Here is a 17,911-nt window from a genome sequence, read left to right on the forward strand (position 1 = left end):
GGTTTTTGTTGTTGCTCTCTAAGATCTTTATATATTCTGGACATTAATTACTTATCGGATATATGACTTGCAAATATACACTCTTTAATGCACAAAAGTTTTTAACCTTGATAAAGTCCAATTTATCTATTTTTTCTTTTGTTGCCTGGGCTTTTGGTGTTATTACCCAACAAATCATAACTAAATCCAACTTCATGAAGCTTTTCCTCAATGTTTTCTTCTAAGAGTTTTACAGTTTTAGGTCTTACCTTTTTAGGTCTTTGATCCATTTTGAGTTAATTTTCATTCTCTTCCATGTGGGTGTAAGTTTTCCCAGCAGTGTCTATTGAATAGACTGTCCTTTCCACATGGAATGGTCTTGGTAGTGTTGTTGAAAATCACCTGATCATACATCTGTGATTAAGTTCTGAGCTCTCTGTTGCTGCTCTCAAGATTGTTGCCTTTGGCTTGATTATAATGTATCTTGGTGTGGGTCTCTTTTAAGAGGTTATCCTACTTAGAGTTCCTTATGCTTCTTGGTTCCTCTTCATGTTTTCTATCTCTTTACTGACATTTCCATTTTGTTTTTACATTGTTTTCTTGACCTCGTTCATGTTTTCCATTAGCTCTGACAGCTGTCTTAAAGTCTTTTGTCTAGTAAGCCCACCATCTGGCCTTCATTGGGGGTCATTTCTATTGATTTATGTTTTAACCTCAGAATGGGCTATACTGTCCTGTTTCTCTGTATGCCTTGTGATTTTTTTTATTATTGAAAATGGGATATCTGAATCTTATAGTATGGCAACTCTGGAACTCAGATTCCCCAGATTTGCTTGGTTTTTGTTTTTGTTGTTGTAGTGTGTCTCCGTGCCAGGGTTCAATCTGAGGTGTAAACTAAAGGTTTTTCTTGCATCTTTTCTGATCCTGTGCCTTTCCACGGGTAATATTTCCAGGGATGGTAACTTCCTAAACTGACCAAGTCATGGGTCAAACAGGCTGCAGGTAAGATAGGTTACACTTCCAGGACTAGAGCTGGACTTTGCCAGGTGCCAACAAGGTGGTCAAGACAAGAGAAAGGATTGTGTCCATCCTGCGACAGCCAGTGTGGAAATGCAGGAAACACTCACCATTACCCTGACTTCCCAGGACCCTGTGGCCATTTTTCCTGGTATCACTAAAGGATGATATCTCAGAAGGCAGATCCGTGTAAGGAAAGCAGAAATTAGAGGGTGTCAGCTGGAAATGCTCTCCCAGTGAGCGAGGCAGGGTCTGTTCTCCAACCCCACAGCTGGGGGAGGGGTGGCACGGTGGAAGTGTAACAGTCTGGTTTTTACCAGGGCCCTGGAAAAAAGTTCAGAGTCAGGCCTTCAGTAGGTTTGGTCCCAAACTCTCCTGATCCCAACAAACTAAATGTAGAAGGACGTTTTTCAGGCTCTCTACTTGACTGTAGATGTTAACACATCATTATTAATTTGAGGGGTTGTGAAAATGGTATTATTGTGGTTGTTTTTTTAAAAAATATACACTGAAGTATTTATGGATGAAATGATCCATGGGATTGCTTTTAAAAACACTTCAGGAGGGCTTCCCTGGTGGCACAATGGTTAAGAATCCGCCTGCCAATTCCGGAGACACAGGTTCAAGCCCTGGTCCGGGAAGAACCCATGTGCCATGGAGCAACTAAGCCCATAAGCCCTAGAACCTGTGCTCTGCTGAGCCCTAGAGCGCGTGCTCTGCAATGGGAGAACCACCACAATGAGAAGCCCATGCACCGCGGCCGCAACAAGAGAAAGCCCACGGGCAGCAATGAAGATCCAACACAGCCAAAAATAAATAAATGTATTTATAAAAACAAACAAACAAACAAAAACACTTCAGGAAAAACTGGACAAACCACCCCCCTCCCAAGATTGCTACACAGTGATTACTGTTAAAGCTGGGGTTTTATTATAGTTTCCTTGCTTTGAATATGTTTGAAATTTTTCCATTAATAAAAAATTATTTAAAAATTCTCAAACACCAAAGGAACCCAAAAACCAAAAACCCAGATGCAACAAATATGGCAAAATATAAACAAGTGTTAAATCAAGATGATGCACATAAGGACATTCATTATGCTATTGCCTCCTTTATTTTTAAGATTTTTCTTTTAAAAAGTAAAAAGTATACACAGAAAAAACACTGCATTGTGAACAAAACCAGAGAAACCTAAAGCAATAATGAAGGAAAAAAATTGGCCATTAGAATCAATTATCAATTCATTTCCCCTTTGGTAACCATAAGTTTGTTTTTGAAATATGAGTCTGTTTCTGTTTTGTAAATAAGTGCAGGGAACTAAGCTACTGCAAACCACACAGCCAAAAAAAAAAGAAAGAAATGAAGACTAAATTATAAGACACCAAGGAAGAATAGAGTGAAATGAAAACATGATGGCCACTGAAGGCTAACAGGAGGAGATGAAAATGAAAGAAAGAAGTAAAAAGAGTTAGAGAAAAAATGGTTGAAATGGAAAACAGACAAACAAAGAATTTCATTTGTATAATTGCAGCTCCTGCAGAAGAAAACAAAGAAATAAACCAAAAAAGGGTTGGGGTGGGGGTGGGGAGGGAACAGAACTAATATTTAAAACTATAACCCAGGGCTTCCCTGGTGGCGCAGTGGTTGAGAGTCCGCCTGCCGATGCAGGGGACGCGGGTTCGTGCCCCGGTCCGGGAGGATCCCACGTGCCGCGGAGCGGCTGGGCCCGTGAGCCATGGCCGCTGAGCCTGCGCGTCCGGAGCCTGTCCTCCGCAACGGGAGAGGCCACAACAGTGAGAGGCCCGCGTAACGCATAAAAAAAAAAAAAAAAAAAAAAAAAAAAAAACTATAACCCAAGAAAACATCAAAAATAGATGACTTGAATCACAGCAATATCTTTCTTGACCCACCTCCTAGGGTAATGAAAATGAAAACAAAAATAAACAAGTGGGATCTAATTAAGCTTAAAAGCTTTTGCACAGCAAAGGAAACCATAAAGCAAAATGAAAAGACAACCCACAGGATGGGAGAAAATATTTGCAAATGAAGCGATCGCCAAGGGATTAATCTCCGAAATATACAAGCAGCCCATGCAGCTCTATGTCAAAAAAACAACCCAATCAAAAAATGGGCAGAAGATCTAAATAGACATTTCTTCAAAGAAGACATACATATGGCCAAAAAGCACATGAAAAGATACTCAACATCACTAATTATCAGAGAAATGCAAATCAAAACTACAATGAAGGATCACCTAACACCGGTCGGAATGGCCATCATCAAAAAAATCTACAAACAATAAATGCTGGAGAGGGTGTGGAGAAAAGGGAACCCTCTTGCACTGTTGGTGGGAATGTAAATTGGTATAACCACTATGGAGAACAGTATGGAAGTTCTTTAAAAAACTAAAAATAGAACTACCATATGATCCACCAATCCCACTCCTGGGTATATATCCAGAGAAAACCATAATTAGAAAAGATACATGCACCCCAATGTTCACTGCAGCACTAGTTACAGTAGCCAGGATACGGAAGCAACTTAAATGTCTATCAACAGAGGAATGGATAAAAAAGATGCGGTACATACATACAATGGACTATTAGCCATAAAAAAGAACGAAATAATGCCATTTGCAGCAACATGGATGGACCTAGAGATAATCATACTATGTGAAGTAAGTCAGAAAGAGAAAGACAAATATCATGTGATATCACTCATATGTGGAATCTAATTTTTTTTTATTTATTTTTCTTTATTTTTGATGGCGTTGAGTCTTCGTTGCTGTGCACTGGCTTTCTCTAGTTGCGGCAAGTGGGGGCTACTCTTCCTTGCGGTGCGTGGGCTTCTCACTGCGGTGGCTTCTCTTGCTGTGGAGCACGGGCTCTAGGCGTGTGGGTTTCAGTAGTTGTGGTGCCCAGGCTCAGTAGTTGTGGCTCACGGGCTCTAGAGCACAGACTCAGTAGTTGTGGTGCACAGGCTTAGTTGCTCCGTGGCATGTGCGATCTTCCCGGACCAGGGCTCAAACCCGTGTCCCCTGCACTGGCAGGCGAATTCTTAACCACTGCGCACCCAGGGAAGCCCCTGGAATCTAATTTTTAAAAATGATATAAATGAACTTATTTACAAAACAGAAACAGACTCGCAGATTTCAAAAACAAACTTATGGTTACCAAAGGGGAAATGTGTGGGGGGGTGTAAATTAGGAGCTTGGGATTAACATACATACACTACTATATATAAAATATACAGATAGATATAGATAGATAACCAACAAGGACCTACTGTATAGCACAGGGAACTCTACTCAATACTCTGTAATAACCTATATGGGAAAAGAATCTAAAAAAGAATGAATATATGTATATGTATAACTGAATCACTTTGCTGTACACCTGAAACTAACACAACATTGTAAATCAACTGTACTCCAACAAAATTTTTTTTTAAAATGACCTGAATCTAAATATGAAAGGGCTTACAGAGTACAAGGGAAAAACTGACTCACAACCAACAACTTCAACGTATCTACTGGAAAAACTATCAGACTTTGAAGAATAACAACAAAAATCCTAAGTGACTCTAGGCAAAAAATATACCAGACTTCCATCAGACTTTTCATAATTGTCATTCAACCCTTGTGCATTGCTGGGGGGAATGTACAATGGTGCAACCACTATGGAAAATAATATAGCAGTTCCTCAAAAAATTAAAAATAGAAATTATCAAAAAAAAAAAAGAAATTATCATATGACCCACCAGTTCCACTTCTGGGTATTTCCCCAAAAGAATTGAAAGCAGGGACTTGAACAGATATTTGTACACTTGTGTGAGCAGCATTATTCACAATAGCTACAATGTGAAAGTAATCCAAGTGTCTGTCAATAGATGAATGGATAGGGCTTCCCTGGTGGCGCAGTGGTTGGGAATCTGCCTGCTAATGCAGGGGACACGGGTTCGAGCCCTGGTCTGGGAGGATCCCACATGCCGCGGAGCAACTGGGCCCGTGAGCCACAAATACTGAGCCTGCACGTCTGGAACCCGTGCTCTGCAACGAGAGAGGCCGTGACAGTGAGAGGCCCGCGCACCGCGATGAAGAGTGGCCCCCGCTTGCCACAACTAGAGAAAGCCCTGGCACAGCAACGAAGACCCAACACAGCAAAAATAAATAAAATAAATTTTAAAAATAGATGAATGGATAAACAAAATGTGGTATATACATACAATGAATATTATTCAGCCTCAAAAAAAATTCTGACACATGCTACAACATGGGTGAACTTTAAAGATATGATGCTAAGTGAAACAAACCAAACACAAAAGGACAAATACTGTATGATACCACTTATATGAGGTACCTAGAGCAATCCATAGAGACGGGAAGCAGAATGAAGGTTGAGAGCAGTTGGGGGGAAGGGGAAATAGAGAGTTACTGTTTAATGGGTACAGAGTTTCAGTTCTGCAGGTGGAGAGTGCGGATGGTGGCACAACAATATGAATGTACTTAACGCTACTGAACTTATACACTGAAAATGGTTAAGATGGTAAATCTTATGTTATATATATTTTACCACATTAAATGCATGGCAAAAATATACCATCATTCAAAGCAATAAGAAAATATTCCACCATGACAAAGTGGGATTTACCCAGAAACGTAAGACTGGTTCAGTATTAGAAAATCCATTACTATAATACACTATATTAATGAACAGATCCAAGAAGAAAAATCATGATTGCATTTATACATGCTGAAATATTCTTTAACAAAACTCAACTCTCATTCTTCCAATATCTAATTCAATGTAAGATTGATGAATCCATAAAACTTTTCATTTTTAATTTTAGACTTAAAAAGAAGTTGCAAAAATGTCAATTCCCATATAACCGTCACTTAGTTTTCTCTAATGTTAACATCTTGGAAAACCAAAATATAATGATCAAAACCAGGAAATTAACATTGATATAATACTATTATCTAAACTACAACTTTTAACCACATTTCAACAGTTTTTCCACTAATGTCCTGTCCTTCCTCTGGTCCAGATATCAACTGAGCTTCCAACATTGCATTTAGCTGTCATATATCTTTCATCTCCTCCAATCTGTGACAGTTCCTTCTTTCATGAAAGTGACATTTTTGAACAACATCCATCAGTTTTGGTTTATCTGATTTAAAAAAAATGATTAGAATGATATTAGTTCATTTGGGGCTAGAATTCCTCAGAAGTCATGTGTCTTTTTCAGTGCACCCTATCAAGGGGTTCGTGATGATGGTTTCAAGGGTTTCATTATTGATGATGTTAACCTTAATCTTGATCATTTGGTTAAGGTAGTGTCTGCTGGCTTTCTCCATTGCAAAGTCACTCTTTTTCCCTTTATAATTAATATGTATCTTGGGAGAGATACTTTGAGATTATACAAATCACCTATTTCTCTTCAATCTTCCACCCACTAATTTCAGCATAATTTTGTGGGACCTGTCTGCAACAATTATTACTGTGGTGTTGACCAAATGACAATGTTCTATTTCCCTCTTTCATTCTAAATTCATTAACTGGGGACTTCCCTGGTGGCACAGTGGATAGGACTCCATGCTCCCAATGCAGGGGGCCTGGGTTCGATCTCTGGTCAGGGAACTAGATCTCACATGCATGCCACAACTAAGAGTTTGCATGATGCAACTAAGGAGCCTGCCTGCTGCAACTAAGACCCGGTGCAACCAAACAAATAAATATGAAAAATAAATAAATTAATTAATTGGAATTCTTCTGTAAGCAAGAGTTGTCCCTTCTTATTTATTTCAGTGTGGATTTATAGTTTAGCCTATGGGTTATATTAGAATATTATCACTTTATTATATGTGGAATCTAAAAAAATGGTACAAATGAACTTAAAAAACAGAAATGAGTCACAGATATAGAAAATAAACTTATGGTTACTGGGGGGAAAGGTTGTGGGGAAGGGATAAATTGGGAGATTGCGACTGACATATACACACTACTATATATAAAATAGCTAAAAAGAACCTACTATATAGCACAGGGAACTCTACTCAATACTCTGTAATGACCTATATAGGAATAGAATCTAAAAAACAGTGGATATATGCATATGTACAACTGATAACTTCGCTGTACAGCAGAAACGAACACAACATTGTACGGCAACTATACTCCAATAAAAAAATAAAAGAGGATGAGGTGAGAGAGTAGCATTGACATATATACACTACCAAATGTAAAATGGATGGATGGGAAGCTGCTGCACAGAACAGGGAGATCAACTTAATGCTTTGTGATGACCTAGAGGGGTGGGATAGACAGGGGTGGGATAGGGAGGGTGGGAGGGAGGCTCAAGAAGAAGGGGATATGGGGACATATGTATACCTATGGCTGATTCACTTTGTTGTACAGCAGAAACTAACACAACATTGTGAAGCAATTTTACTCCAATAAAGATGTGAAAAAATAAAATAAAAAGAATATTATCACTATTTTGCTGCTCAAATTATTTCAACTTCAAACATTGGGAGCCCCTTCAGACTGACCTCATTCCTACTTTAACCAATAAATGTGGCACAAGTGACACTGTGTCAGTTACAGGCTTAAGTCTTTTTTTTTTTTAAATATTTATTTATTTATTTTGGCTGTGCTGGGGCTTAGCTGCAGCATGTCGGATCTAGTTCCCTGACCAGGGATTGAAGCCAGGCCCCCTGCATTGGGAGTGTGGAGTCTTACCCATTGGACCACCAGGGAAGTCCCACAGGCTTAAGTCTTAAGAAGGCTACACAGCTTACACTCTCAGGAGGCCCGAGATGCCGCTTTAAGAACTTCAACTCCCCTGCTGGCGGGACCACACAGAAGCAGAGGCCCCGATACTCCACGAAGAGAGAGTGTGGGGCCCAGGTGCCCCCAGCCTTCCAGCCAGTCCACTAAAGCACCAGATGTGTGACGGAACCGTCTTGGATGGTCCAACCCAAGAGAGTCCACAAGTGACTTTGGGGGAAAATTCAGCTGGATCTATAACTCCCACGGAGCAGAAGGACTGCCCAGCGGATTTAACTGAAGGAACTGGGAGAGATGATAACATTGTGGCTCCTCTACGCCATGGTCTTGGGGAGCTTGTTGTGCAGCAACCAATAATGAAAGCCCTCACAGACATGCTGTGCCTCTGCCTTCTTCAGCTCCGTTAATGACAGAAGCACCCTTCCCATCACCCACATGCTGACCCAGGCACCAGGTGTACTTCTCTTCCTGCCAAATCACACCAGTTACCAAGGCCTACTGAGTCCACCTCCAAGAACTCTCTATGCCTCCCACCCCAACCCCATCTGGGGAAGGGACAGTCCCTCCTGAGAGAGGCTCTGCAGACCATCTCCCGACATCCCGGCCGGCCTGACCCGTTCCTCCCAGAACTAGCTCCACCTACACATGGCTGGATTACTTATTAAAAATGTCCTAAGCTCTTACTGTGCGACAGACACTATCTTAGACCCTGGGGATACAGAAGTGAACAAAGACAAAAACATCTGCCCTCACTGACATGCAAATTTAGAGAAGGAAGATGGACATATTAAATTAACAAATAAAACACACACCAGATCAGAAAGTAATGAGTGAGATAAAGAAAATAAAGCAGGGCTTCCCTGGTGGCGCAGTGGTTGAGAGTTGGCCTGCCAATGCAGGGGACACGGGTTCATGCCCTGGTCCGGAAGGATCCCACATGCCACGGAGTGGCTGGGCCCGTGAGCCACGGCCGCTGAGCCTGCGCGTCCGGAGCCTGTGCTCCGCAACGGGAGAGGCCCGCATACCGCAAAAAAAAAAGAAAATAAAGCAGGGAAGCAGAAAAGAAGTAACACAAAAGAGACGGGGTTTTGAGATTTTAAATAGTGGTTAGGAAGGCCTTGCTGAGAAGATGATTGAATAAAAATCTGAAGGCCGTGAGGGATAAGCCAAGTGAGTAACGTTGAAGAGAGCATCACATGCAAGAGAACAGCCAGTGCAAAGGCCCTGAGGCGAGAGTCGGCCTGGCACAGTCAAGGCACAGAGACAGTTCACTGTGGCTGGTATGCAGTGACTGACACTGAGTGGGGGAGGTTCTGACTTTGACTGAGGTGAGAAGCCACTGGAGGTCTTTGAGCAAATGCATGACCTGCCTGCTGAACTGACTAATACAGCTGTACTGAGAGGGACAAGGAAGGAAGCAGAGAGATCACTCAAGGGCTATGACCATCCAGGTGAGGTGGTGGCCCGGACCACAGCAGGAGCGGCGGAGGCTGCTTACTGGGGATATGGAGTGTAAGAGCAAGAAAGGAGTCAAGGACGACTCCAAAGTTCTGAGCCTGAGGAAGCTGAAGGCGTTGCCATGTCTCTGCTCCCTTTTACAGCTGAACTCCCTGAAAGAACTGTCCATCCTCCACGGGGGCGGGGCATGTTTACAGGACTTGATCAGAGTTTGTTGTTGGACAAATCAGGTTTGGATGCCCATGAGATACCCAAGTGGAAATGCCAAGTAGACAGGAGACTGGGATTTGGAGTTGAAGGCAGAGATCTTGGCTGAACCTCAGAGAGAGGGCATCTCAGGCCTTGAGAGTGGACGGGGCCACCAAGGAGAAATGGAGCTGAAGCGGGGCCTTCCACAGTGGGTCTGGGAGTAAAGAAGCCAGCCAAGGAGACAGAGGAGGCGCAGCCTATGAGGTAGGAGGAAAACCTGGAAACCAGGGAGAGCAACATGAAAGGAGACCCTAAGATGAATGCAACTGTGTAAAACGTTGCTGAGCATGGACTGGTATTTAGCCACAGGAAGCTCAGTGGTAACTTAGACAAAGAATATTTTTTAGTGGGTAAAGCTGAAAAGCCTTACTGGAATATTAAAAGGCAATGGAAGGATATTAACGGAGACAGCAAGAAAAGAGAATTCTTTCAAGGAGTTTAGCTCTGAAGGGGAGGAAAGCTGCAGGGCAAGAGCTGGAGGGAAACTGTGGTCCCTGCTCTGCTCAGGACCCTTTACTGGGTCCCTCCTGCACCCACATCAAGTCCACACTAACTCGCTATTCAGGGCTCACTCCACTAATGCCCACAGCGCACTCTCCAATCAGACTCCCCATGGGGACTTCCATCCTTCCAGCAAGGATGACACTCATGTCTTCACAATGCATCACTCACGTAGTCTCACTTAACCCAGCACTCATTTAACCCGGTCCCAGGAACTCTATCAGTGGCTCAAGAAGCACAAGATGAGGCACCCGACCGTCAAAGAACCACCTCCCAGTCCAATGGGACAGCTGGACAGTCAGGACACAGCCTGAGCCCTGGGGTCCTGATGTGTCAAGCATCCCACAGCGAATGGGAGCCCGGGAACACTGCCGGGGACGTGCAGCGTGCTGTGCCGGGGGAGCGCGTCCCAGCTCATCACAGGAGTTGATGCTCAAGCAGAGAGGTACGGAGAAACAAAAGCAGACAATGGAATAAGTTTCCATGCAGCTGTAAAGCAGGGTCTGACGAGTGTGGGGAATAGGGGAGGACACTGAAAGGGTGACATGGAGAACAAGCTGGAAGCATTAATAATAATTCTAACGAACAGTTACTGAGTATTTATGTACTAGGCGCTCTAACCGCATGGCTAGGGTTATCACACCCAACATCCCTGTCAGGTGGACACCATTCTGATCCCCATTTGGCAGATGAGGAACAGAAGGCTCAGAGAGGCAACGTAACATGCTCAGGGCCACACAGCTAGATATGGTGAAACTGAGATTTGAATCTGGGCAGTCTGACTTTGGAGTGGGGACAGAAGCAAACGATTAGAAAGGTCCCTTTCTAGCAGGCTGAATGGCAAGATCAGTATTTATACCTCAGGTGCCCAACTCAAGAGGCAACGGTGCGGGGGAAGGGGGGCAGAGGGAGAAGAAGGTGGAGAAGAGGCAGGAGCAAGGGCGCTGCAGGAGTGGAGACGGGGAAGGAGAAGGGGATCCAGCACACAGCAAACGGGAGAGAACACGGCAGCCACCGAACAGGAGGTAAGTCTGGAAAGAACAAAGAGGCCCAGCTTGTACCAAGGGCAGAAGTTGGAGATGTTAACCAGATCTGCAAGGTTAGAAGAAATGCGGGGAGAGGGGCAGAGACAGGGAAAACCACCACACCGAATTCCACATACATCTCCCTCTCCTGTCTCTGACCAGAGCTGTTCTGACTGAAAGAAACTTTAAAAGAACTGGAAAAGGAACTATTAACTTTGTTGGGTGTAATGATGAAACTCGGTTATATTACAACGAGAAGTCCTTATGTGTAAGCTGCCTTCTGAGGTAACTGTGTGTGAAATGACAGGCCTGGGACAAAAAGGCAGTGAGGGCACTAGACGGAACAGGACCAGAAGGCCGAGGCCTTCACGGCGGACAAGCCCCGGGAGTGAGCAGGTCTGAACAAACGCTGAGACGGAGCGCTGGCGCAAGGATGGAGGGGTAGTGAAGGAGGACGCTGGGTCTGAAGAACAGTCCCTGTGAAAATGGCCACCCTTACAACAGGCCTTGCTTCCTGGGGCCCTGATCCCGGGATGGGGCATTACAAGGCACAAGATGTCAAAGTTGAGCGAAGGAAACCCACCCATGGTCCAGCAGGCAAAAGGCAAGCGGTCCCCACCTGAGGCTGGGCTGTCAGGAGCCCAGGGTCCTCCCCTGGCCCACCAGGCAGTCCTCTCTGGGCAGGCAGGAGCCACAGGGGGCAGAATGAGAACCAAAAGGTTCAGGAGAGTCGCTGGAAACTCTCAAGCTCCAGCAGGGTAGGGTTTCCTCTTTCTTAAAAGCATCAGGAAGGGACCTGGCACAGAAGAAAAGACTGCGGGCAGCTTGCTGGGAACAGAGCTGGAATGTAGGCTAGAACACCGGGCCTTAGCTGATCCTCTCTCACCGCTGATCTTTACTAGGGAAGTTCACACTCACTGGGCACTTAGTATATACTGAAGACTGTTCCAGGCGCTGGATGAGTTTAATCTCATTCTAGCCTCACAACCCAGTTAAGTAATATTTATTATTTTCATCTTACAGATGAGATAACCGAGGCACAGTGAGGTCAGTCTCTTGCCTAAGGTGACACAGTTAAAAGGTGACAGAGTCTGGATGAAATCTGGCCGTGGAGGCCAGGCTCTTAAGCAGGGCAGTGACAGCGAACCTCTGTGGGTTGTAAGGATTCTCAGTGTATCATTCTGAGATGAATCAAGATTGTTCACGAGGTGATAAGGGTTAAGTCTGCGTGATGCATCTACGGAGTTCTATTTATTTCCCTTTAAAATTTCTCCGTAATAAAAATTTAAAATGGAACGTGAGATCCCAAAGCCGGGCCACACCAGAGGTGTCTAAATCCTTGATTCCCGTGATCAATGATCGTTTCCAGGACCTCTGAAAAACTTGCTCGGTGGGCCCCAGACGACCTCTTCCTCCAAGTTCCAAACCCAGGGGCGACCAGCCAAACTGAGACACCCCCCCACACACCCCGCAAGATCGCGCCAAAATGGCCACTCCACACCCAGCCCATTCCGGGTGCGTTGGCCCACGCCGGCCGCCCATCCGCGGGAGGCCTCAGCAAAGCCGAGGGGTAGCCGGGCCCGAAAGAAGACTACCAGCTCCCACCCACCAGAACTCAAGACACCTGGCACCGGGGCCTGCTGGCACCTGTCACCCCCTCGGAAACATAAGGCCCCCAAAGCTTACTTACTCAAACCCCTAAACCCGGGGACTCGTGGCATGAGCGACCGCCTCTCCCAATACCGCTATTTCGGCCAAGGCCGAACCTAGGAGGAGGCCGGAGCCCAGCAGCCACCACCACTGGGCATCGCGTCTGGGCTTCACCCACGTCCCTCGGAGATGCGCGCCCACATCCCCAAATGTGACACCCGGCAGGGCACGGCCTGAGCCACGACAGCGCGTCCCCGCCGCCACCACCTCTCCCCACCACCCGAACCGTCTCCAGCCCCAGCCCGCAGGCCAGTCTTTCAGGACTTACCTTTCTGCGCGGGGAAGGGCACGGCTGCAGCGAGGGCCCGCGGGAGCCACACTCACCAGCGCCACCAAAGAATAAGGGGTCACTAGAGCCACCAGCTCGGGGGCCACTCCAGCAGGACGCCAGGACTACACTACCCAGAATCTTCGGGTCGCGCCGGGACCACACCTCCCAGTATGCTCGGCGCCATCAAGCGCGCCGCCCGCCAGGCGCTCCCACTGCCCTCTGAGTGAGCCGTTTCTGGGTGACATGCTCCGGCCACCGGAGAATGGCCACTGTGGCGCCCGGATTCCCCGTTTTTTTTCCTTCAAACCACGTGGAGAAGGCATGTAGCGAAAGCATGTAGCTTCTCTCCGTGCACTGACCCCTTTCCCTAACACCTCCGCCTCACAGACTACCCTCCCCACTCACCCCTGCAGTGACTTCCGCATCCGGTGCCGAGCCCGCCTCCTCGGTTGGCGGAAGTGACGTGTAAGGGGAGCTTCCGTTTGGCTCCTGGGGTGGGCGCCGGTGGGTGGCGCTGGGACGTGCGGTCTACCCCGCTCCAGTTGCGGGGAAGCGAGGCTGTGCCTGCGCTCCGTGAGCGCCGCGCAGGCGTGGTGTCCACCAGTTCACATAACCCTTAAACCCATGGCGGGGGTGGTTACTGAGACTGGGAGAGACAAGGCATATTACCGGGATCTCACGGCCGAAGGAGGCAGACGCGGGTTCCAGCCCATGTCCGCAACCGAAACATCCCTCTGTGCTCCCTGAGGTCTTGTTCCTGTGTGGAGTCCACAGATTTATGGGCAGCCTCTCATCCATCTAGTGGGGGGACAGGAGCCTCACTGATAGACCATAGCTTGGGGCTGATCCCCTCATAGTCTTCGCTCTGTGTACCGGAAAAAGACAACAACCTGAAAGTTGAGAAGTATGTTTCATTTGGTGGGCTAACACCTGGGAGACAGCCGCTCAGCTACCTCTGGGGAACTGTTTCAAAGATGTATGGGAGGAGCCAGGATATATAGGAGTTTTTGCTGAAAAAAACGCGTGGTTGAACCTCAAAAGATGACCACTAGTCACAAAAGAACACATATCTCAATGAATTTAGCACTTTTCTATGCATGGGAAGATGCAAGAGTCCGGGCTCAGTGAAATGATTCCTTTGATATGGCACGTTAGCTATCTAGGGCCAATATCCTGTTTTTCTCCATCCTGAAGTCCCCTCAGGGCGCACCCTCAGGGTGCACCCTCGGTGTGGCTGCAGAGACTGATGCCTTGACGGCAGGCAACATTCGTTGTTTATTGGAATGGCAGGCGCCATATTTTTTTTTTCTTTTTTTGTCCACAGCTCTCTGGGTCTTTTCCTGAAAATGGGGCAGCACTGGTGCTATCTGGGATACCTCAACTGGGGAGCTGAAGAACATACCCCACTTCACTGTGGAAGGGCGTTTCCACTAGGGCACCTTCTCAATTCTGTTTACTTTCCTCAGATTTGCTTTCCGAAATTTTGTCCTCTAGGAAGACCAAGAAAATATTCACATGGCCCGGAAAGCCAGGGAGAGACAAGAATTTCCTAAAATTCCTTTTTAGCTCTTGGAGGCTGAATCCATCCCCTTCTCTTGCCCGGAAGCTGCCTTGTTCGTAATGAATTCCATTCAGCCCCTGCCCTGGAGAAAGTGCCCAGTCTGACTTGGACCCTCTCTCCACATCCCTCTCTGCCCCACCCTACGACTAGTCATTCACCAAGAAATTAGTGTCGACTGAAAATGCACAACCTGAAAGTTGAGAATTATGTTTTATCAGGCGGACTTTCTGAGGACTTCAAGCTTAGGAGGCAGCCTCTCAGTTAGCTCTGCGGGACTGCTCCGAAGAGGGAGTGGGGGAGCCAGGATATATAGGAGTTTTGCAACAAAAACCAGGTAGTCAGAACATCAAAAGGTTACTGTTAATTAAAGAAAATCAGACATCAAGTTAATAAATTTAGTGCTTTTCTATGTATGGGAAGATGCAAGAGTCTGGGTTCACTCAAATCATTCCTTTGCTACGCACCGTAGCTATCTGGGACCAGTATCCTGTTCTTTCCCATCCTGAGCCCCCTCAGGGTGCACCGTGGGGGGTGAGGTGTGGCTGCAGCGGCTGATGCCTTGATGGCCACAACAACCTTTGTTTACTGATCAGGCAGGTGGCATTTTTAGTCCACATTAGCTACGTGGACAAAGAAAGTCAAGGAAGTCACCTGCCGGATCAGTAAACAAAGGCTGTTGTGGCCACTGCAGCCCCTCCCAACTGTGCACCCGGAGGCGATTCAGGATGGAGAAAAAAAGGGTACTGGCCCTAGGTAGTTGGGTGCATATCAAAGGAATGATTTCAAGGAGCCTAGACTCTTGCATCTTCCCATACATAGAAAAGTGCTAAATTCATTAACTGGAGATGTCTGTTTTTTCTTTAAATAACAGGAATCTTTGATGTTTTGACTACCTGGTTTGTTTGTTTGTTTTTTCTTCAAAAGCTCCTATATATCCTGGCTCCTCCCTTACCTCTATGGAACACTCTTTGAGAGCCATCTGAGAGGCTGTCTCCCGGGCTTAAATCCTCAGGATGTCCACCGAGTAAAATATCATTCTCAACTTTTAGGTCGTGCTTTTTTTTTTTTTTTTTTAATCCACACTGGTCTTCAGGGATGTGATGGGGATTTCACCTAAGAGGTGTGAAGGCTGAGGAGTCCTGCTGGGAAGAACCCATACCGAGGGGTGGTGCTTGAGAATAACAGCCACCTGGTATCACTGGGTGATTATGGCTTCCCTTACAACTTAAAACTGACCTACTGAGCAGCTTAAACCCTTGATGCAGAAAAGACAAGAGACGGAGAGCTGACCTTTGCCTTAGGAATGGACCTGACAACAAAGACGTGATTTTCCACATCTCCCCAGGGTAGGTCTGCATGTTTTTGTACGGTTGAGAATAGGTGTGTGTTGTTATCGGTAGTGTGTGATTTACCTTTGCTTAGAGAAACATGTCATTGAGTTGAATTTTTTTTTTAATTTGTAAAAATACATATTTTAAACTTTAGACTTTTATTTGGAAATAATTTTAAGCTTACAGAATGTTGCAAAAATAGTGCACAGGACACCAATACTGCCTTTACCAGATTCACTTATTGCTAACATTTTCCTCCAGGGTTTCTCTCTACTTTTTCCAAGTGAGCAAGCACCCGCGCGCTCTCTCTCTCTCTCTCCTTTTTCTTCTTTGAACCATCTGTAAGTTGAACACACCATAGACCCTTAGTTCTGTCAATGCATGTTTCCTAAGAACAAGGACATTCTCTTACACGACCACAGTAGTTACCTGGTTCAGTAAATTTAACACTGATGCGATATTTTACATAGCCTGCCATCCATACTCCAGTTTGACAACTGACCCAAGAGTGTGTTTTATAACATGGCCTTACTCTAGCACAGGATCCAGTCTAGGATTTGAGTTTAGTCGTCATGCCCCTAACTTCCTCTAATCTGGAGTATTTCACAGTTGTGTTTTTGTCTTTTGTGACAACATTCTTGAAGGGTCAGGGCTTCTTTTTGGTAGCTGACCATTTCTTACTGGGGTTTACCTGAGGCTCCCACATGGTTGGATCCAGCACTGACTTGAGCGGAATTGTGTCCTTCACGGGGCATCACATCTGGTGCTGCTCGATTTCTGCCTTGTACTGAAGACCATATCTGGGGAGACACTTTAAGACCATATATCCATTGATGATTCTTGCCTAAACCAGTCTCTGCTGCGATGGTTACCAAGTTATGATTTTCCAATCAGCACTAGGCATTTAAATAGGATGCTATCTTAAAAGAGAAAATACAGAATTTCCAGGTAGCAATGAGACATGGGGAAGCTCAAACCCCTGATCCCAGTATCACCAGAGCCATTCGGAAGTGCAGAGGACTGGGAGAGCTCGGACAATGAAGCACGAAGCGGGCGGGGGGTGGGGTGGGTGACAGGAGGCAGGAATGATGATGGAGGCGGGGGCTCCATGGATTTCCTCGCCTGCCTGGCTGAGGTGTCCGTACTCAATCCTGTCCATTGGTGAGCTTATAAAATTATAACAGCACAATATCTAATTACTGAGAAAAGGAACTTCATTGATATATTATTTTTTAATTTAAATAATGCATCCGTGTACCCATATATTTTCAGAAAAGCCGATTGTCCCTTAATAAGTTAATTAATTAATTAATTAACTTGTTATGCTGCACACAGGCTTTCTCTAGTTGCAGCGAGCGGGGGCTACTCTTCGTTGCGGTGCGCGGGCTTCTCATTACGGTGGCTTCTCTTGTTGCGGAGCACGGGCTCTAGGCGTGAGGGCTTCAGTAGTTGTGTCGCATGGGCTCTAGAGCACGGGCTCAGTAGTTGTGGCGTGTGGGCTTAGCTGCTCTGTGGCACGTGGGATCTTCCCGGACCAGGGCTCAAACCCGTGTCCCCTGAATTGGCAGGTGGGTTCTTAACCACTGCGCCACCAGGGAAGCCCAATAAGTTAACTTTTTAACCATATTCATAGTTAAGCAAGACTGAGCATCGTAAAATAGATAACTAACAGGGACCTACGGTATAGCGCAGGGAACTCTTCTCAATACTCTGTAATGACCTATACGGGAAAAGAATCTAAAAAAGACTGAATATATGTATAACTGATTCACTTTGTTGTACAGCAGAAACTAACACAACATTGTAAATCAACTATACTCCAATAAAAAGTTTAAAAAAAGACAACAAAAAAACTGGGTAGGTCCCAAGCAAACCAGAACAACAAAACAAAAGACTGAGCGTCATGATCAGATTTTTTTTTTTGAGGACAATAATGCCAGCGTCAGGAAAGAGCAGATCCTGAAGAAGGAAGAAATTAGGGACAATAAGAAGTAATATACAGGAGTAAAGCCCTGGTAAAG

The 17,911-nt window shown here is 45.6% G+C and overlaps 2 protein-coding genes across 4 annotated transcripts in view; both read right to left on the minus strand.

Moving 5' to 3' along the window:
• ZNF133 (zinc finger protein 133) overlaps positions 1–13,421 on the minus strand; it is a 31,833-nt gene extending 18,412 nt beyond the window's left edge. Inside the window, exon 1 of one of the 3 annotated variants that reach the window (XM_032606715.1) lies at positions 13,404–13,421. Coding sequence is in view for 1 of the 3 variants with exons in the window: in XM_032606713.1 (XP_032462604.1) it covers positions 249–269 (21 nt within the window). In the remaining 2 variants the exon portion in view is untranslated. Of the gene's footprint in view, positions 1–248; positions 768–12,707; positions 12,865–13,403 lie in introns of those variants that run through there. The other 2 variants (XM_032606714.1, XM_032606713.1) reach the window with 2 other exon arrangements.
• On the minus strand, positions 971–13,391 carry LOC116740789. The gene is given in 3 exon segments (XM_032606717.1): positions 971–1,320; positions 12,996–13,144; positions 13,147–13,391. Coding segments are annotated over 3 exon segments (639 nt in total). The 5' UTR covers positions 13,322–13,391; the 3' UTR covers positions 971–1,005.
• Positions 13,422–17,911: the final 4,490 nt, after the last annotated feature.

Source organism: Phocoena sinus, chromosome 15 (assembly GCF_008692025.1).
Source record: "Phocoena sinus isolate mPhoSin1 chromosome 15, mPhoSin1.pri, whole genome shotgun sequence".
In the NCBI taxonomy this organism is placed as follows: domain Eukaryota; kingdom Metazoa; phylum Chordata; class Mammalia; order Artiodactyla; family Phocoenidae; genus Phocoena; species Phocoena sinus.